We start from the raw sequence: 22,178 nt of genomic DNA on the forward strand, positions 1-22,178 counted from the left end.
TGCACAACTCAAGACAAAAAAGGCTTTTGATAGCAATCCATTACAAATACAGTGTAAAGCCAATACACTTTGCCATGGAATCAAGAGGACATTTAAGTAACTAGAATTTGCAACTAGTGCTAACAATGCTTGTGCCCATGTAACACACATATGTTAACTGGTTAAATAATAAACTAGTGAGTAGACTTAATACACTGACAGTAAAAATATGAATAATGCACAAATGCAAAAATAAAAAATTAAGAAAATAACAGAGAATTAAGAAGAATAATCTGTCTTGGCCTTATTCTAACTATTTTGGATAGTTGTTAAATATAACCCCCCCCCCTCTATCTTAACATTCATTTAGCTCTCTGCATTTCACATACTAATGCTTTAATTTAGTCACTGAGTAACTCAGTTTGCATTCACTATGGAATTTGTCTACACATTAAATGAATTTGCAAATCAAGTTATAAACTAGCGAAGCCAATTATAATATGTATCTTCTGTTTTTATTAGGCCATTTCGTGTTGATTGCTAGTAATGATACCACTTTAAAATAACTAATAGGATAATTTATATGCATTTTTTTTTCTGTGAATTGTCTCATTAGTTCATCTGACATTCATTTAGGCCTAAACCCTGAACAATATTTCTTAGTTGGTATGTAAAACCTTGTAGCTTCCAAGATCAAATCCTTGAATGCTTCCCATTTAGGATTTGCTGTTAGTAACACTGTCAGTTGGTCACACTGTATGGAATTTAAAAACTATCTGAGACTACTGTAGTCTCCTTTATGAAAGCAAAAACTCTCCCCTTTACCCCTGACTGTAGTTACCTCTCTGAGTAAATCCCACATCAGTACACTGATCACTGTTATCTAGTGGCTCTTTTATCTGTAGATACTTAATGCATGAATAATCACTGCTGATAATCAGATCAAGAGTGTTACTCCCTCTGGTTGCCTCTCTAACATGCTGCTATAGAAAACAGTCATCCAATAAATCCACAAAAGCCTTGCTAGTGTGCGAGTGACCAACTCACAAGTTCCAGTCTATATCTGGCAAGTTAAAATCCCCATTATAAGACACTCTGATTTACTGGCCCACTCTCTGTATACATTTCTCTGTATAATTGTTCATTGTACTCAGCAGAGTCATTAGGCCTATAATAACTCACCCCTACTCTGAATTTTGCTTTCTCAGTGCTTAAGTCACACCAAACTGACTCAACACGGCACCCATGTCAACTGGATGCACTTCCTAAGATTTTGTGTTTCTTAACCAACAGCATGACCCCCTCCTCCCTTTCTAACCTGTCTGGCAGATATACCCTTGTCCTATTCCACCTATCCTTTTTGCACAGTATATTTCCTATTTCCCTGACAAATATATTACATTATCGAGTTGGTTATACGAGTTGGTAATTATAGTAGTAGTAGTAGTAATTGTGGCATGTGATGCAAGAAAGGAAGCGTATGAGCTTACGTAGCATCAGCCAAAAAAAAAAATATATGTATTATGTTACTGAGTTTTCGTTATATGTATTACGTTATTGAGTTTATGCTATACCATTATGCTTGTAAATTTATGAATTAATTATAATAGCTAATAAAATTATCTACTAATGCCAACCTACGTGATTTGAATTTTTGAGATACTTATTTATCACTACAGTACAAAGTTAAGAGATAACAATATTCAAACCAAATCGCTGATACAAATGGTCTACTTATATCAAGTACAAAATCTCTGGATAAATTTAAAAATAAACTAATGAATGTGACTAAGAGTATAAAGCTATATATAGAATACGATCTAATATGGTATAATATGGTAATTAGGGTGCTAAAATGGTAAAATTTTTCAAAACTTTACCTGTTCCCAGGGAGCTGAAAATTCTTTGACCAGCATGTGGATATTCTTGTCTAAATGGCAATATGTATTTATGTAGTTTCTATTATATGTATTAATAACATTATAGATTTTAAGCTATACCATCACACGTGTTATTGTTATAGTTGTAAGTTAATTATAATAGCTAATAAAATTTTCTGTTAACACTAACCTATGTAATTTGAACTTTCAAGATACCTATTTACCATAATTAGATACTAGAATTCCTCTACCACACACCACAGCACAGAGATACAATATTCATGCCAAATCACCAATACAAAGGCTCTACTTATATTATTAAGTAGTAATTTTCAAAATATCTGACTAAATTTATTCTGATTTGCTCAGGGCTATCTCAGCCATAAAGATACCTCATTCTTATCATCCCCTCCTACCTAAAACCTCTGTCAAAAAAAATCACTCTGAAAAACTCTTTGCTTTATTTCAGGACATTCTGGAATAGAAGGTAGTGATAAAGCAGATAATGCAGCTAAGTCAGCATCACAACTACAAAATAAAATAATGATAGTAATTGGCCACACACATCTTATGCATTATCATCTACAGTCCATTCCGGTTATTTGGGACACATCAGGACTAGTGCATTTTGGCCCAGTTATCCGAAGTTTCACATAAATAGTTAAAAATACGATGTACCCCCCTTCCCCTTTACAATTGGTTCACTGTACAATCAAATCACGTTACGACGAACTCAACATAGTAAAGTACCCTTCACTATATGATGTGCAGTAAGCGCCGGTCATTGTGATCACATTTGCGAACTGAATTTTAATTCTATTAAACATCAATTCTAATTAGTGAAAGTAGGAGGAATATTATCCACAGGCTATAAAAGTAAAGATATATTAAGCACAAATTTAGCCTTTATTACTTTACCAATTAAAAAAATTAAAGTGCTGCGGTCTCCTGCCCCAATTAAACGGCATGCTGTCCCAATTAAGCGAAGTAAACCCTGGCTATTTTCTCAATTGGTTTCTTTTTTTTTAAGATTTGCCCCAAATAAATGGCTGCCCCGATTAAGGCCCAAATAACCGGAATCCACTGTATTAGCTAATGAAAATCCCCCTCAGTGTGTTCACTGCCAACTTCAGCTTTCAGTAAGATGCATTCTTTTGGTATGCTCTCAGTTCAGGAATTGCAGATTCCTTTGCCTCAAGAGTTTATGTAATAATCAGAATGCATTTACTCTTCATCAGATATTTGATAACTCTGCAAATCCAGATGAATTGTTTAATTTCTTTTGGAAAATCTGGTTTGATAAATGAATCTAACAAAGTATGATTTCCATTAACAAACCTAGAAATGCACATCTAGTCTTTGATGCCCTTGTGCATTAAAACCTTTAAACAACGACAACAACATCCTCCTCTAAAACTTATCTTTGTATAAACTGTACAAAGTAGCCAATTATCTCCTTAATATTTAAGAGTTTGGCAGATGAAAAATCTGAGGTTCTAGGAGATAAAACTCTACTGTGACTGTTCTTCATGATATATGTCATGTTTTCCTCCAACAGGGTAACTAATCATCGAGAAATGTGAAGAGCCCTCTTGTGGGGAAATCCAACAAATGCAGTGATGATACCAAGTGGCACACTCTGCTTATAGAATTTGAGTAGGCTGTGTACAGCTGTAATTATAAATCAGAATATAAATCATGCATTATATTCTGCACCACTCTGCAGAATATAATGCATGATATAGCCTCCTATATTTTTCCCTGAACAAACTACTTTTTCACCATTGAATTTACTCTGCATGCCATATGCTTTAGTACACCACTCTTAATATGTTTATACATCATATATGATTTGACAATAGCTGCATAACCTGACAATAAGCAGCATTGGGATGTCACCATATGTCTATACTTATCAGCATGGAGGATAACTCCCAATTTTGCTTCATTTCTGCCATAACTTTTCATTGTTGTCAACATATTTGGAAGGGCAGAAAGGATTGTTGGCCACTCTGTGATGCAAATTTTCCCCTCTTACAGTCCTGCAATCCCATGGCAAAAGATTGAGTGATGGATAATGGAGGGGCACTGAGAACTTCAACCCTCTTGTCAAATGTATCTGAGTCAACTTTTTTGCCACTAATGTCCTAAACAAATTGTTCATGATGTGTAATCTTGCCAGTTCTCCCTGTATTATGCTTCCTATGCAGTTTAAATCTAATATGATGTTGCCTAACATTAATGCTATATATTTTTTGACTAACAGCAGTAGAGAAGCATCAAATATATAGAAGATGATAGTATTATATGCAATGCAGTCCCACCTGAAAAAAGCAGCTGTCTTATTGTTTTATAAATATTTAAAAGTTTTATCATTTGTGGCAGAACATTAATGGAAGAGAGAGTACACGTTGTGTACTCAGATTACTTTTTGCATGTCACAGAGAAAGAAACTAGGAGTAAATCTGACTGCAAAGTTTTATTAGTTTCATGGTGCGTTCATGGTGTTTTTTTTTTTTTTTTTTGTTTTTTGTTTTTTTAAATATTTATTTTCAGTTTTATTTTAGGCTGCACAACGAGTTTTATAAAGTTTTTTAGTTTTTAAAATTTATTTCTTCTATTTTTCAATTACTACAGCCAACTCTAATTCAGTGGTTATGTGCAGATTATCAACCTGGCTTTGTAGGCCTGTTTAGTTATAAATAATCATCACCAAACCTGCCATCTTTTTCCTGTTTTTCCAAAAGATTCTATAAATTCTTTTAATGTTTTATGGAAGTGTGTTGTTCTTTTGGATTTCAGCCAAGTCTGCACTTTTGTTTTCAAAATAACCACATATATTGTATGTTTCATATGCAAACACATCAGATTTACCAGTTTAGGCTCAAAGCTGCCAATGGGTAGCTGCAGCAGCCAAATTCACATAATGGCATCCATGATCTACTAAGGCTATACACACTGGGTATAAACTGTGGTTTCAGTTTCATTTTGTCTATTAAGACAGTAATTCCATCTTCATTATTTTCTGTGATTCATTTGTGCCCCTGTATGCTTGTTTTTTATTTCTCTAAAATGTGTGAGGTTATTAATGTCTTTACTCGAAACTGGTGTTTTGTTTTTAATAATGTACTACAAGAAATTCAACCAATTCATCTCACTTAAAATTGATGTTTTGTTTTTGCCATCATTAATAACTAGGCCTGCGAAGCTTGGTGTTTTAAGGCTGATAAGCTGTACTTTAAAAACTATTGTGTGTGTGTGTGTGTGAGAGAGAGAGAGAGAGAGAGAGAGAGAGAGAGAGAGAGAGAGAGAGAGAGAGGGAAGGAGAGAGAAAGAAAGAAAAAGAAAGAAAGAAAGTAGTCATATCTTTGGATATTATTTGCCTCTTATTGTAATCCATTCAAAAAAGGCTAATATTTCTCTCTCTTTTTAGTGTTATTGCTTATTTAGTAAATTTTGTAAGTTAGTGCAAACTGCTCTCACAAATTATAGCTATGTAAGTTGTCGTCTTGAATGAGCTAGTTGCAAGTTTGATGTTACTCTGGAACTGAAAATGAAGAGACATAGTAAACATCCAGTGTGGGTACAGCTAGAAAAATGTGTATTTGATTACAGTTATGAAATTTTACTTTGGTTGTGTGGAAATAGATCTTTTCTTTTATCCATAAGTCAGTTGCTCTTTTAAAAAAAAAGAGTTGCTGTTTAACTTCAATTTAATTCTGCGCAACCAAGATAATATTTCACATGCATTTTTCCAGCTGTACCCTCGTTGTGGATTTTCTTTCTTCACTTTCAGCTGTTCTAAAGTCATATGAGACTGGTCATTGGCTCATGTAAGTGCTGTATCTTTAGCATTGATATTTATGTTGACAATAAAGTTACAGAGGTAGTTTACAGATTGCTAATTTACAGATCTACTGAATAAGCAATAGTGCTAAAAGAGAGAAATATCACTCCTTTTTTTGCATGGATTACAAGTGTTAAACATCAAATAATATCCTAAGGATATAGATACTCTTTCTTCAGCAGGTATGTATAATTACGCATAATAAACAACATAGTTCTTATTTTAATGTACAGCTCATTAGATTTACATTAAATGAAACTCAAAACAAACTTTGAGTTTCATTACTCTAGTTAATAATAGTAGAAAAAACAAAACTTAGCAATATTTGTTATTGTTATGTACAAGAAATTTATCAAATTTCTCCACAGCACAGTTGTTAACTTTCTCACCTCATTTAATGTGTTAATCATCTATTTAAAAAAGCATATCTACCAAAATATGACTGATTCTTAACATTTTAAATGAGAAAAATTGTGAAAATTCTCTATAGTATTAATATAGTACTTGACTTTCAGAATTTATATCTTGATTAATGCTGACATGTTCTTATCTTATTCAGATTCTTTGAACCTGTTTAAATCAGATTGGGTGTTTTTTGGCCCCTTGAACTTCAAATTAACCAGATTTTACTGCATATGTTTTTATTTTAGTTGTTTTGATTTAAATTGGATTTTATATGCATTCCTGTCATAAACCTGTACATACTTCTGCATTTGAATAGAGCCTTAATAAGATTGTGACTTGAATATGGAGAATCCATCTATAACTCCACAAAACTGGACACCTAAAACTGGCAACCCTGTGCACATACTAAAATGGAAAAACATTTATCTGGCTTAATTAACTTTTAAACAAAGAGGAACTATATGTCCAGGTGAACTACTATTGAGTTTGTCATTAGACTTTAGCAAATCTTTCCCGGTATATTTCTCTCCTTCCTGTATTTCCATACTGTGTAAGATTTTACTTTAGATAATGTGGGACTTGAGAGAATTAAGATTGTGCTGCATACAAGGGTGCTCAAGAAAGAGGGTAACAAGCACTCCTATGTGAAGGACTTGATTCTTGCATAGGTGTATATGTGACACATAGAAGACTTTGGTATGTGTCACTTTTACACATTTGCCATGCATACATGAGGCATGGCAATAAAGTTCCCATAGTGGTCATATTTGATGAATTTGAAAATAAATGGAAATAGTACATTGTAGTTCAAACTTCATCGAACAGGTGGTGGTACAGAGATTGTCCAGTAGGCTGAATAGGTTGCAAGTAAGTTAACGCTACTAATGAAACCAGTTTCGTTAGTGATATTAACGTTCCATGTCATGATTTTGCAGTGGAGTAATGAATGAATACCTAATTTTGCTTTAAACTGGAAATCAATCTGCAACCAGAATGTATGAAATGTTAAAATGTTTATGGTGATGAAACATTAAGTCGTGCCAGTGTGCTTGAGTCATATAAGTGGATCAAAGATGGACAAGAGAATGTTCGTGATGACCCAAGAAGTGGGTATCCATCAGCCTCCTGAAATGAGGACACTTGCAAAAGTTCAGGAAATTGTGGCAAGAGATTATTTTTTGATCCTCAGAATGGTGGATGATGATGAAGGATATAAATAAGGAGATGATTCGTCAAATTCTGTATGAAGATTTAGGGAAAAGAAAAGGAAGGTCTGCAAAATTTGTGTTACACAGCCTCATGGACGAGCATTAAGAATGAAGAGGGTCATCATGCAAAGACTTCATCCAGACTTGTCAGGACAATCCTAATACTGTATCTTCTTTCTGTATTGTCACTAGATATGAGCGTTGAGTGTTTCAGTACAACCCAGAGATGAATCAGACCATGCAGTGGACTTAAATCATCACCAAGGACCGAAAATTTCGAGTACAGAAGTCCAGGATCAAGATGATGCCTGATCACGTTTTTCCACAAACAGGGTGTGATTCATGAGGAATTTGTACCTGAAGGGGAGAGAGCCAGTATTGTATTCTACATACAGTTTCTTCAAAGACTATCAAAGCACATTTCCTGGGTGAGGCTGCAATTTCGAGAGAAAGACAGTGGGTTCTTGTTGTGAAGGCATGTATTATTGCATTGTATAGATTAAACATGTACCCTACTCTTCTCATTTAGCACCAGTGGATTTCTTCCTCTTTCCCAAGGTGAAAACTGCCCTTAAAGGGAAGAGATTTCAAGATGTTGAGAAGATAAAAGAAAAACATAACTGGTGAATTGAACATCATCTCTTTTCATGCCTTGCTGATGTTTTTGAAACTTTTAGAATGGTGTAAGTGCATTCAATCAGGTTGTGATTACTTTGAATAAAATGGTGCCTCCATAGACAGGTGGGCAGGAGCAACAGTGCGTAGCACACGCTTCTTGATTAGACCGGAGTTCGAGCCCGTGACCACCAAATACGGAGGATGCGGAAAGGTCAGGGAATGACCACCGCATATCCCTGGAGCAATATGGCCTTAGTTGCTAATGCTCCTAAAAACCAAATAACAAACAAACAACAACAAACTTTGAATAAAAATAGAGCCATTTTTGAGCTCTTTTGCTTTGTGTTCTCTCTGTTGCACCAGTCTGTAAACTTTATTGCCACACCTTGTATGCCGACCGGGCTAGCCGAGTGGGTAAAGTACCTGCCCGGCAACCCAAAGGTCGCGGGTTCGATTCCCACCTCGGGCTTGGATCAAACCTTGCAAAAATACTGCAAAAGCCTTGGGAGGTGCAATATGCCCACAGGAGCCGATGCACCAACAACTACCAAATCACTCAATCAAATCAAGCCACACCTTGTATTTAAGTATTTGTCTCACTGTGTGACACCTTGACATCAATAATGATGTTGGGGAAATAGAAACAAAATACCTTTATTGAAAAGTGCTGCACATCACTGTTGGTTGAAATCGTTTTTCAACAAGGCGCTCCATCGGGAATCTGAAGAGGTGGAAATCATTTGGTATGAGTTTGGGACTGTGTGGCAGGCAGTCCAGAACCTCCCAATTGTAGTGACATAGCAACTTGTGCATTGCTTTTAGCACTTTGACCTGGTACCAGTAAAGGCACTCTGCCAAACCCAAATCTGTTTTCATGACGTGATGTGATGTTAGGTCTGTACTAGGGCTTACAATACCAAGATTCCAGGATCCCGGTAATTTTATTTAGGATTTGAAATCCCAGTATTGCTACAAAAATATCGGTTTTTCAGTACTAATTTAAAAATTAATTTTTTATGATTTATTCACATAAAGATAATAAAATCGACAACAATAAATCATTAATATCACAGAATTCGTAACAAAAGGATTGTTATACACAATGCAAATGCAGCGGAAACCTGAAAACATCATGAAACTGAAAGAATAAAATCTTACAAATATATTTCTCTAATAAGAAATATTTACTGTGGGGAAGTAAAGCACTTAAGGAATAACGAAAACATCATTATGGAAATATTTCCATTAGTGAGAGTAGGCCTGGTAGGGCAGTTAAGGAATATGATGAACAGTGGTAGGGCAGATGCAGAAGGGTTAAAATTAAAAGCTTCTGAACAATAGTTTAAACCCCCTATTACACCGCTAATTGAGGATGCGACACTTAGTGCATTTTGGGAAAGGGTGTCGGTATGGAGTAGTTCAAAGATATTGTGAACAGGTGATCTTGAGATAAAAGATGAAAGCGTTTTGTAGTATGGGAAAAATATTCTGTTTTTTTTCACAAGAGGAAGAAGAGTGAGTTTAAAGAATGACACCGTAATTGGGTCAGGTTTAAATTAGATAGGGGGAGATACGTAAATGTAAGCAAACCCCTCTGAGGTTTACACGTAAGCTTCCATACAAAAAAGTAGTACAAGGGGCGATTGTAACTTGCAATCAACTGAATAAATAAATGAATGAGAAAGAAAGAAATAAGGTGCTCATGCCAAAAGAGGGGTTTGTGGTTGTCGGATGGATTGCAGACTGGCAGTGGTAGTTCTGGATTCAGTTCAGGTCCAGTTCTGGGAGTATCTAGCTATGTAGTGAAGAGTTCTGCCGGGCATGTTCCTGTGCTAGAAGTTAATCCGGAAGTTGAATAACAAGCCAGTCAGATAGTGCCCTGGCTTCTACTACTGCTGTGGTAATTTCCATCAGTATTAACAGAGAACTGTTCGCAAAATAACACAATACTTACTGGAAGAGCTACACAGCAGAGTTCAGTTAAGAAGAGAGAGAGACATCACCACACCTTGTGGAAATATATTAACATTAAGTTAGCGACTTATGGATTGCTGTTGTGAAGAGAATTGATATTGCTGATTAAGAGAAATATAAGGAAATGATTAAAATTGAATTAGTTTAGTGTTTGCAGCTGTACAGTTAAAAGAAATTTTATGGAAATGATAGCATGTATTAACAGATTAAATGAGAAAAATGAATAGATGAATGAAAAATGAAAAGAATATGAATACTAGTTATGTATATACTTGTAAGTAGTTTTGTATCATAAATGACTTTTGTTTTATACAGGAACTCCCCGACTTATGTAATACTTGACTCACGCAAATTCAACTTTACGTAAGTTTTTCCAGCCATTGCAAACTTTAAAAAAATCGCGGCAATATATTTTCATCCCATAGGAATAAATGGAGGTATCGTGAAAATATTGTAATGTGAACCCAATAACAGATTTTTTTTTTTTTTTTTTTTTTGTAATTCGTTTCAAGTCCTTGGAAGTTGAAAATTTTGCTATATTACTAAGCTATTTATCTCTCTAAAAGGTCATATTTATAATGGAAATTGCACTACCCTTTCATCATTATCATATGTTCTTGCTATAACAATCAATTTTGAATGCTTTGTAATATTTTTCTAAAGCATGTTTCTGGAGGTCACGACCAGTGCTTTTTTTTGTAGAAAAATAGGTGCTGTACTCATTTTAAAAAGATATGAAATGAAAATATGATATGAAAAGTACTCTAAAAGTGCTTTTTTCCCTGATATTGTTACTTTCGTAATAATGTTTTTGGAATAAGAACAACAAATTGGCCTAAAACAGAGGAACCAACGAAAACGTTGTCTATTTGAGTCTTTGCAGTTGTTGTGAATGACAAGGGTAGGAGAAGCCACCCCGACTTCTTCTTGGGGAAGCGATTAAAGTCTTGGGGGAGAAGCGACTGGCAGGTGAGGGCCGTGCAAGACTCTGCGCAGGTGCCTCTCCATCACTGCCGCCTCAACACTGGCTCTCCAAGTACCTCCTTGCCAGGACAACTGCAGCTTTGAAAATTGTTAAAAATACTTCTCAACGCAAAATTTATAATTGATCTTGATAGAACTATTAACAAACTATTTAGCAACCTTTTTGTCACCAAAAGGAGAGTTGCTTAGTACAAAGAAGTGCACTATCGAAGTGCAATAAAAAATTGGTTTTTTAATTTTAACACAAAAAGTAAATGATAGATTTCAATCGGAATAGTTTTCCCTTGATAAACATTGAATAACACATAGCTAATGTGATTTTTAAATTTTAGCTCCATTAGCAATGGAAATGGGGGGGGACACGAAAATTATTCACATTACCCTGTCTGGCGCCGCCATTATTTTAATTATAAAAATATTTAAAATTATATTTTAAACCTACTCATTGAGCTCTTTCCAATGGTGTATAATAAGCTATAGGTTGTCGATGACATTTTTGTTCCCGCCACATTTTACCCCCTCCCCATTTATCAGACAAATTTTTGTCAACAACAATCAATATGGTCTTATGTTGGCCCACATGATGTACAAATCCATGCAAAATTTCAAGTCAATAGGTTGAGTGGTTCCAGAGATACAATGCTGTTGACAGACGGATGGACAGACAGACAGCCGAGTGACATTATAAGGATCCTTCGTTAGACTATGGCCTCTAAAAATAATAAGTAAAAATAATTTCATAATAAAGTTTTTGTAGAATATTCCAAATTTTTATTAAGTTCTCATCTGACACCCTATGCCAACTTCTTTTCTTCCTCTGTGTGTCTCTTGCTTAATGACATTTCCGGAGCACCCATGAATCGACTTATTTTCCTGATCGAAGTGGGTCAGCGGTGGCCCTACAATTTTAAGAAACAGTAATGAAGAAACTGTTTTTGTCATCAACGAAGCTCTGGTTGGGCTGACAATCAGTTCATTGTGAAAATCCCCGTTCGCATTCACTCGATGAAATTGGTATCCTACTCAGAGCGTCCATCAAATGCTTCAATTCTTCTGAAACCATCTTTTCAATTAGGTATTCCCGAAATCCATGAATTGTATCTCTTTCATTTAACTGTAATCTAATTGACAATTTTCTAACTTTATTTTCATCAAATGCCATCATTTCACGTTTAGAAGGTTTGATACCTTCGTTGTCCTCATTTTCCTTCTCTTGTCATCAATATTGTCACTGGTTCTTAAATTTGAATTTTTTCTTTTCTTTTCTTTTTTTTTTTTCTCTCTTTTTTGAAACTTTCTAAAATGTTGGTGTCATTCAGATATTCAGTAGTGACCGTGTAAACAGAGATAGGGAAAATTTACAGAAAAATGTGGATAATGCACTTTTGCGAAACAACAGATGATTATTTGTCGGGGTAAAAGAAAATCACTCCCTAATTCTCGAATGGGACGCTTACAGTTGATTGATAGCAGGGAACTAAAACAGCATTTTAAATTTTGTTAATTCTCAAAAAAATTTTCCCATTAAATGTTTTGTTCAGTAAATGTAATTGTGTGTTGTACTTAATAAAATTTTCGAATACAGTGTATTTTCAATTTTACTTTTACGTGCAACAAGATATGGAAAAAGGAACACACTAAAGAAATCTAACTTTGAATTTTTTTTGAATATGGCCCCTGTATGGGAAAAGTTTGGACACCACTGCAGTAGAAGGTGGACCAGAGCCCATTGGGAATACCCCTTGATCTGCTCACTGCTGGCCACTGTGACTTCTCTGTATGTGGGACAGGTGGTTGGATAGGTTTTATCAGGTACCACTAAGTTGTAGAATGGTAATCCCTTTACCCCCTCTTAATTTGCGCAGCAGCACTAATTGGCTAAATTGCCTGAAGGCCAGAAAGGCGAACAGTGCGTACTGAGTATATTCTCTCCTAATCTGTTCGCTATATGAAAATTTTCTCGCTCAGTGGAAAGTATTTTAAATGTAACTTTGAAGGGGAATTCAAAATAATTCGCTATAAAAGGACTTCGTTAAAGAGAGGTCCGACTGAGTAATTTAGAATTATAAAAGTGATTATACAGTTTTATGTAGAAAATATCTTATCAATAGACAGTGAAAAATGCAAATTTAGTTAAATAATTTTAAGCTTATTTGAGTAGCAAATTTATGGAATATTACAAATTTCGAAGTGAATTACATCCAAATGTCACACCATCCCAAAAAAAGCACTGGTCATGACCATAAAACAATTTGCACTTTCCTGTTTATTGGGCTTTTCTGTTAGTGCATATAATTATAAACGGGTAGTAAACTCGATCTTATTGCATTTGCGATAATACCAATAACTGCAATTAGTAATGGTAATAATAATTTGTGTGGGTTTTTATGCTATTATGGTGAAATGAGTTCCCCTTCAATGAAATCTTCAATCATATAAAAAACAAATTTTCAGGAACTTCTCTTCATTCCTATTTACATATTACAATGATGAAGGGAAAGTGACCAATGAAAAGTGCAAGTGGTGGTAGCACCAGGAAATGAAACAAAATTGATTTAGAAATGAAGATGAAAATGATTAAGAAGTATGAAGCAGGACACAGTTTGTCATCTATTGTAAGGGAATTAGGTCTCGCTGATTCAACTGTGAATACTATTTTAAAGGACAGTGCGCATATAAAAGAACGTGTCAAAGGATCAGCACACTTATTCAGAAGTGAGTGACCCTGAGTCTAATGTCCATTCAAGCAAAAGCAACAAGTAATTATAAAGATATTAAGGATAAATAGGGCGAACCCCAATCCAAGTTTGTGGCAAGCAAGGGTGATTTAATAGGTTCAAGTATTGCACTGGTTTCCACAACGTTAAAGTATGCAGCGAAGTCACCAGTGCCAATTCTGCAGCTGCAGAGAAATTTTGTGATGTGTTGGAAAAAATTGTTGATGAAGGCAGCTACGCAACAAATTTTTAACATTGACGAGACTGCTCTTTATTGGGAAAAAAATTCCGGATTGAACATACAGAATTTTGATGCCTTGAAACCTGCTTATGCCAGGTTCCAAGGCATCAAAAGATAGGGCCACACTCTTGCTTGGGGATAATGCAGCGGGAGATTACAGATTAAAACCACTACTTGTGTACCATTCTGGAAATCCTCATGCATTTAAAGCATCAATAAAGCCACCCTACCTATGCATTTCCGATCGAACCAGAGAGCATGAATAAAAATATCTCTCTTTGAGGATTGGTTTAAATGCTGCTTCATTCTCAAAGTTTAAAAATATTGTAAAGACAACGACCTTCCTTTCAAGATTTTGCTTCTGTTAGATAATGCTCCTGGACATCCTACGGACTAGATGATTTCAATTCGAACGTGAGAGTCATATTTCTACCGCCAAACATGACTTCACTCATTCAACCTATGGATCAGGATGTTATTTCCAATTTTAAAGCATACTATTTAGGCACAACATTTGCTCAGGCATTGTCTGCAGTAGATGATGAGAAAAGTTTTACGTTAAGAGACTTTTGGAAATCTTACAATATTTACCATGCTGTCTTAAACATTAATAAGGCCTGGGCAGAAATTACTAAAAGTTGGAAGAAAGTGGAAGAAAATATGCCCATGGCATGTAAAAGGCTTCGAAGGATTTGAAAAAGATGAATCATACGAAGAGGTTACACATAAGATTGTAAAGGTTGCAGAGTTATTTCAGTTGGAGGTTGATGCCAAAGATGTGGAGGAGTTAATAGAGGAAGAAGAGAAGGAATTATCTAATGAAGAACTTATTGACTTGCAGCAGCGATAGTGAAGAAAAAAATGCTGACGAAACTCAAGATGAACCAAATGAGGAGCCGAGATGGTTCATCACCAGAGAGAGATGGCAATGGCATTTCGTGAAATTGCATCGGCAATGGTGAGGTTTGAGAAGATGGATCCTGACAGCGAACGATTCTTAAAAGTTAACTGAAGGGTGAATGATATGTTTGCTTGCTACAAAGAAATCTACGAGGAAAAGAAAAAAGCCACTGTTCAGTCATCCATTAATATGTTCTTTCATAAGGTTGAGCGGCTGACCCCTTCTAAATCTCCACAGCCCTCAACCTCCGCAGCGGCATACTTATCACCCGAAGACATTGATTCTGGCAACGATGCTTGAGAGGTAAAACTTACTGACATTATGCCAGTCTCCTGTTTTTTTAATAATATTATAATTGTAATTTTTTTTAAATTACACGCTTTTTTAATTTTTCCTGCGCATGAGATAAAAAATTGAATTACTACTATAAATAATTCTATTTATTGTATTTAAAACTAACAGGTCTATAATTACTTGTGTCGCCCTTTGATCCTCCTTTGTGAATTGGGGTCACATTTGGACATCTCTAGTCCAAGGAAGCTCTCATAATTATGGCTAAGGGTTTGCTGCCTCCTTTAATATAACTGGATAGATCCCATCGACCCCGGTGCCTTTTTTATGTTTATCTTCAACAATTTTTCCTCCACTTTCCTCTCAGTTATTACAAAATCATTTAGCTCACAATCTGCCAGAGTTTAATTCACTTCTGGCATTCCCCTCCCTGAATAACTCCTCGTGTGAATGTAGATGCAAAATTCTCATTTAGTTTGTTAGCCACCTGAGCAGGATCATCAACAGTTGAACCATCATTATCCAGTGGACCAATCTGATTCATCCCTTTCCTTGTAGAGTTTACTTAGGTAAAGAACTCTTTGCTCTTTTTCTTTACATCCTTTGCCAAAGATTTCTTATAATCTGCCTTTGCCTGCCTAATCTCCTTTGTAACTTGGTCACAGACCAACTTATATCTATCATAGCCTTCCATGTTACCCATTAATTTATATGTATCTCATGAATTTTTCTTCTGTGCTATATGTCTCATTAGTTTATCTGACATCCATTTAGGCCTAAACATTGAACAATATTTCTTAGTTGGTATGTAAAGCCTAGTAGCTTCCAAGATAAATTCTTTGAATGCCTCCCATTTTGAATTTGCTGTTGGTAACATCATCAGTTGGTCCCACCGTATAGAATTTAAATACTGTCTCAGACCATCGTAGTGGCCTTTACGAAAGCAAAAACCCTTCCCTTTACTCCTGATGGTAGTTACCTCTTTGAATAAATCCCACTTCAGCACACTGTGATCACTGCCACCTAGTGGTTCCTTTATCTGCAGATTCTTACTGCAATAAGATTACTGCAAAACAATCATCCAATAAATCCACAAAAGCCTTGCTAGTGTGTGAGTGACCAACCCACAAATTCCAATTCGATATACTGGAAATTAAAACCCCCCATTATAAGACTCTCTGATTTACTGGCCCACTCTATTTCCCTGTACAGTTTCTTATTATACTCATCAGAGTCATTGGGCGTATAACACACTACTACTCTCAATTTCGATTTCCCAATGCTTATGTCACGCCAAACTGACTCGACACTGCACTGTCCAGTGAAGTCGATCGGCTGGACTTCCTTGGATTTTGTGTTTCTTAACTAATAGCATAACCCCTCCTCCCTTCCTATCCTGTCTATCCTTCCTGTACACATTGTACTCCCCAAATTCCAGTTCTGCATTCCTTATATTTATGTGACACCATGTCTCTGATATCCCAACAATATCTGGCTTTGATGTTTTGAGCAACACCTCAAATTCATCAACCCCTTTTCAACCCCCTTTGTGAATTGGTGATACATTTGCACACCTCCAGTCCATGGGAATTTCCCCCGAGTCCAAGGAATTTCTCATAATTATGGCTAAGGGTTTGCTTACTTCCTTTGCTGCCTCCTTTAATATAACTGGATAGATCCCGTCCACCCCAAGTGCCTTATTATTTTTATTATTATTATTAGCCATATGGTGCAAAGAAGCCTGAAGCTTATGCTGCACCAGCCAAAAAAATTCCTGAGTTACCCTGAGAGAGTGTGTCAAAAGGAATCACCAAAAAAGAGAAGAATGATGATATTCAGCTCAGGACTGGGTGTGCCAAGCCCATACTCACCAGATGTGAGTCCCCAGGGTTCCTTATGTTTAACTTCAACAATTTCTCCTCCACTTTGCTCTCAGTTATTACAAAATCACTTAGCTCCCTGTTAGCGTTTGAAAAACTTCTGGTACTCCCCTTGTTGAGTAACTCCTAATGTGTGAATGTAGATGCGAAATACTCATTCAGTTTATCAGATACCTGAGCATGATCGTCAATAGTCAACCCATCTATGTTAAGTGGCCCCATCTGATTTATCCCTTTTCATCTAGAGTTTACATAAGTAAAGAATTCTTTGCTGTTTTTCTTTGCATCCTTTGCCAAAGATTTCTCTTAATCTGCCTTCACCTGCCTAACCTCCTTTGTTGCTTGATTACAGACTAGTTTATACCTGCCATAGGCTTCTGTGTCACCTGATACCTTATATGCATCCCATACATTCTTCTTCTCTGCCATGAGCCTCATTAATTCATCTGACATCCATTTAGGCCTAACTAAATGGATGTTAGATGAATTAATCTTGAACAGTATTTCTTAGTTGGAATGAAAAGCGTAGTAGCCTCCAAAATTAAGTCCCCAAAGGCTTCCTATTTAGAATTCAATGTTGGTAACATCATCAGTTGATCCAACTGTACAGAATTTAAAAACTGTCTGAGACCTCTGTAGTCACCTTTATGAAAGCAAAAGCCCTTCATGGTAGTTACATCTTTAAGTAATTCCCACATCAGTACATTGTGATCACTGTCACCCAGTGGTTCCTTTATCTGCAAATTCTTAATGCATGAATAATCACTGCTGATAATCAGATTAAGAGTATTACTCCCTCTGGTTGCCTCTTGAACATGTTGATGTAGAAAACGGTCATAATAAATCCACAAAAGTCTTGCTAGTGTGCGGGTGACCAACTCACAAGTTCCAGTCAATATCTGGAAAGTTAAAATCCCCCATTATAAGATATTCTGATTTACTGGCCCAATCAATTTCTCTGCACAATTGCTCATTATACTCATCAGATTCATTAGGCCTATAAGACACACCTACTCTCATTTTTCTTGTCCTAGTGCTTATTTCAGACCAAATCTGCCAGTGGAGTGGACAATGCAGACTCAACACTGTATTGTCCACTAACATCAATTGGATGCACTTCCTTAGATTTTGTTTCTTAACTAACAGCATAATCCTCCCTTCCTGTCCTGCTTATATTGTGTGTGACACCACGTCTCTGATATCCCAACAATATCTGTCTTTGATGTCTTGACTAGCATCGGTGTACATGCAAGTATATACATGCATCTGTTCCTACTCTTAGTTATCCTAACACAGCCCATGTATTTACTTGTTCTACTATGTCCTGGAAAACTCCATTACCTTGCATTCCAGGCTGCTGCTCATTCTAATAGAAGTAGTGCAAGAATCACTTTTTTACCTGCCTGCAGCCACTGTTAACCTTTTAGTCTTTGTATCCCCCCCCCCAAGCTAGCAGTTTTCCAACCCACCTAACACTGCCTTATGTAGTGTTCTGCAGAATGCAACCCTTTAAAAAAAAAAAAATAATGTAAGTCGGAGAGTTCCTGTATTTGTGTTATTGCTCTTGAGAAACTGACAGCTCACATATTGCGTGTGTGCGTGTGCGCGTGCGTGCGTGCGTGATATGGAAATATCCCTCAGATCCTGGAAATTCTCATTTTTTAACTCAGGCAGGTAGCTTTTGGGCTTTATTGCTTTACGTGAACTTCTGTACAAAGCTCATAACAGTGGCCACGGACAGCAATACTAAAGGAAATAAAAATAAATAAATATCCCCCACATCTTAGATTTGGTTTCCTCACCAAGCTTAAATGTCAGTCCCTTTCTTTCGTTAATACGGATATAGTGCCATAAAAAGTCAAAAAGGAAATATTTTTGATAAAAAGCAAATAAGATTTTTTGAGGGGGAGGAGGGTAAACTGCAACTCGTCTACAACTATCTTAGTACAAAGTGCCCACCAACACAGAATCCAAAAGGACATTTTCTGCCGCTAATTAAATATGTACCGCAATTAGATCCAGTTTAAACGATAACACTACTGATTGCTTATGTTTCTTAAGAGCTCACTTTATTTGGACAGGTAGTGTGAATGCTTAGACAACCAAATTTGCAGTTTCAATGTGTATATTTTTTGTTTTTAGAATAACTGTATGTTTAATAATTTTTTGTTAGAATATTTATTATTGTAATCAAAGTTTGATTTAAAACATGAATTCAAGTAATTACTTGTTTTTTCCTTACTTTATTGTACCTAATTGTCATTAAAATTTATTGCAAAAAAATGTTTTTTTTTTTTTTTTTTTTTTTTTGCAATACCGGTATCCCAGTTTCATAAATTAAAAATACCAAAATACTGGTATTAAGATTTTGACCGGTATTGTGAGCCTAGTCTGTACACATTCACCAGCCAGTTGCCAATGAATTTCTGCTGGTCTGCTATCCATAATGTTTAAAAATTGGATTAAGCTACATGTGGCTGGGCTATGGACTACCAGAAATGGTGTAGTCCCGTGGTAATACAGGGGAATGGGCAGTGTATGAACTCTCTCTTTATTTGGTTAAACCTTCTTGCAAAACACTTTCATGTATGATGTTCACAAAAATGTGAACACCTTTTGTATTTTGTTGTGTTGTGATCAATTTTACTTGATTTCACATATAGCATAACTATGTTGTGAAATCAAGTATGATTAAATTTTTCAAGCAGTGCCCACTGATATGTTTTGTAAAAATAAAAATGTATATTTATATTTACTTAAAAACTGATTAAACTTTTGAAGGGAGGTAAAACAAGGTAAAATGAGTATATAAATAAATGGTAACTTTTGACATCCCAGAATGTCAATTTAAAAATCAAGTGCAATGCTATGCTAAAAAAAAATAAATGGCTGAACTTCAGGATTGAAAAATTGCGTAACCCAGTTACTGCTCACACAATAACTTATTATGCCATTTACTATTATCCTGCATGGAAGCCTCATTTTAGGAAGGATGTGGATCTGTTGGAACAGTGCAGAGAAGAGAAAGATTAGTCAGGAAAGGGTACTCTCACCAAGAAAAGCTGCTGTTCTCCAAATTGCAGTTTCTGGAAACTGGGCACCTGCTAGAAAACCTGATCAGAGTGTTTAAGGCATTAAATGGATTGAGTAAATTTAAGGCTGATGGGATCCTTACTCTTTCCCAACAATCAGACATCACTCATAAGGGGACATAAATGTAAACTGAAAAAGGATGGTTACAGATTAGATGTATGAAAATTTGTTTTAAGCTAGAGAGTAACTGATAGTTGGAACAAACTTCCGGCTGGTATTGTGGAAGTGGATAGTTTGAATAAATTTAAGGAAGATTAGACAAGCTGTTAAGGGTATGTTCTTTTGCCCCCCCCCCCCCCAATATATATATATATATATAACCCATGCTTTTCCCATATAAGCTTGCAGAAAATTCTGTATAATTGCTCATACAGATGCTGTATAAGCTTGCTTCCTTGCATCCTTTGCAACTGTTAATACAATTTTCTTGAAATTGGGACTGATTCTGAGACCTAAGTTATGGCTAAAGGAAGTAGAAGTATTAGTGATATAAAGTGATTCCAAGTATTGGCAATGTGGCTGGCAGCATAGTCAGTTGCAGGAATCTGATTAAGATCAAGCATATATCCCATATTCCAGAAATGCTCAGCCAAAGGGGGCAAACCCTGAACATTCTGAATGAAGCATCTGTAGTCTTCCTTAAGTAACACTCATTATGTGAAGAGATTGGGATGATGGGTTCTTGATCTTGACCTTTTGTAGGTCAAGATCAAGGTTAACTGACATTTAACTTTTTTTGTTTTATAACCATTATGTTCTGTCTCTAGTGGATTGACATGACTTTTGACAAAGGCACAGTATGCTGGATGGATGCTAAACTATCAAAGGAATTATGTTATGAAACAAATTTTATTGGTTGAAGGAATATGATGAAGAATAATAGCCCAACCAATAATATTCGACTTTAGGATAGTGCAAAAATTAAAGTTACATGGAGGGTGTTTTGTAATTACTCTCTTATTCACCATCAGTATAGCAAGCTTTTTCCTTATTTAATTGATCAGGGAAAATAATAAATAAATATTCAAAGATTATTCATTCGTGAAAACATTGTACTGTTCATCTTATGGAGCTTTGTTTGGGAATGACCTAGTAATTTATCATCTCTTGTGCTCTTTGAATTTGCTTCATTGTTGCTGGTAAAGATATCTTTTATAATTAATTTAATATATAGATAAAAATTAATTACATAAAAAAATTTAAAAGTTTTTAATTTCCCGGGTTAATTATCAATAGATTGCCTGTTATCATACTATGAGATTGATTGCTGCTTTGGGAAGTTGTCCATTAATATTTAAACACGATAATTACAAAATTAAACATAGTAAAATAACCTACAGTAGTTATTTTAAATTAGTTTAGAACATAGAAGGAATTACTTAATACTTTTTTTTTTTTTTAAATTATGTTGTAATTTCATTCTATTCTGCCAGATACAATAACTGTGCTTTTTTCCTTTTTTTTTTTTTTTTTTTCTTCTTGAAAAAATTTGAAAGAAAAAAAAACATTGAAAATAATTTGAAAGAAAAAAATTTTTAAACAAAATATCTTTAGTTAATATTATTAATACATATCATATAACCTTAAGTGCTGTGTTGTGTTTCCTAGCTATGAAGTAGCCCCTCGAGAAGCAAGTGACGATGATGATGATGGTGGTGGGGATGATGATGATTCTTCTGAGGTATGCTGTTTGTTAACATAGGTTCTAGTGTAAAAATATAAATGGGGAATCTTTTTACAATTAAAAAAAATAATATATGTATTTTTATTATATATCAATTATTCAATATAGTATTCTAATTGAATACGTTATATGGTTCTATATAATATCGGTGTAAATACACTGTAGTTTACCCAAAAATTTAACTACATAAGTAGTGTAACGGCATCGTTTGATTTTTATCCCATATTATGGCTGCATTCACAACGAGATACCAGATATTGCACTACTTCGAATAAATAACGCTTCTATAGTAGAGGAAATTACTGTTATTTATTCTCAGTGGGCACCACCTAGATGCATTTCGGAGCTTGTTGGGACACTCATCAGTGGGCTGGCTGGTACCCTGATAATGCAGACATGCCATCACGATTGTGAAGTTAATTCCACAATATGAGAGATGCAAATGGTGAAGATAATGATAATATTTTGAGGACTAA

At 35.4% G+C, this 22,178-nt stretch overlaps 1 protein-coding gene across 7 annotated transcripts in view; it reads left to right on the plus strand.

The window, feature by feature from the left end:
• brm (ATP-dependent helicase brm) overlaps positions 1-22,178 on the plus strand; it is a 714,323-nt gene that overhangs the window by 295,595 nt on the left and 396,550 nt on the right. For all 7 annotated transcript variants that reach the window (XM_090374387.1, XM_090374383.1, XM_090374382.1 and 4 more), the window contains one exon: positions 21,627-21,699. In XM_090374387.1, the coding sequence (XP_090230513.1) occupies positions 21,627-21,699 (73 nt within the window). The remainder of the gene's footprint in view (positions 1-21,626; positions 21,700-22,178) is intronic.

This window comes from Mastigoproctus giganteus, chromosome 5 (assembly GCF_048544385.1).
Source record: "Mastigoproctus giganteus isolate SK-2022 chromosome 5, ASM4854438v1, whole genome shotgun sequence".
NCBI lineage: Eukaryota > Metazoa > Arthropoda > Arachnida > Uropygi > Thelyphonidae > Mastigoproctus > Mastigoproctus giganteus.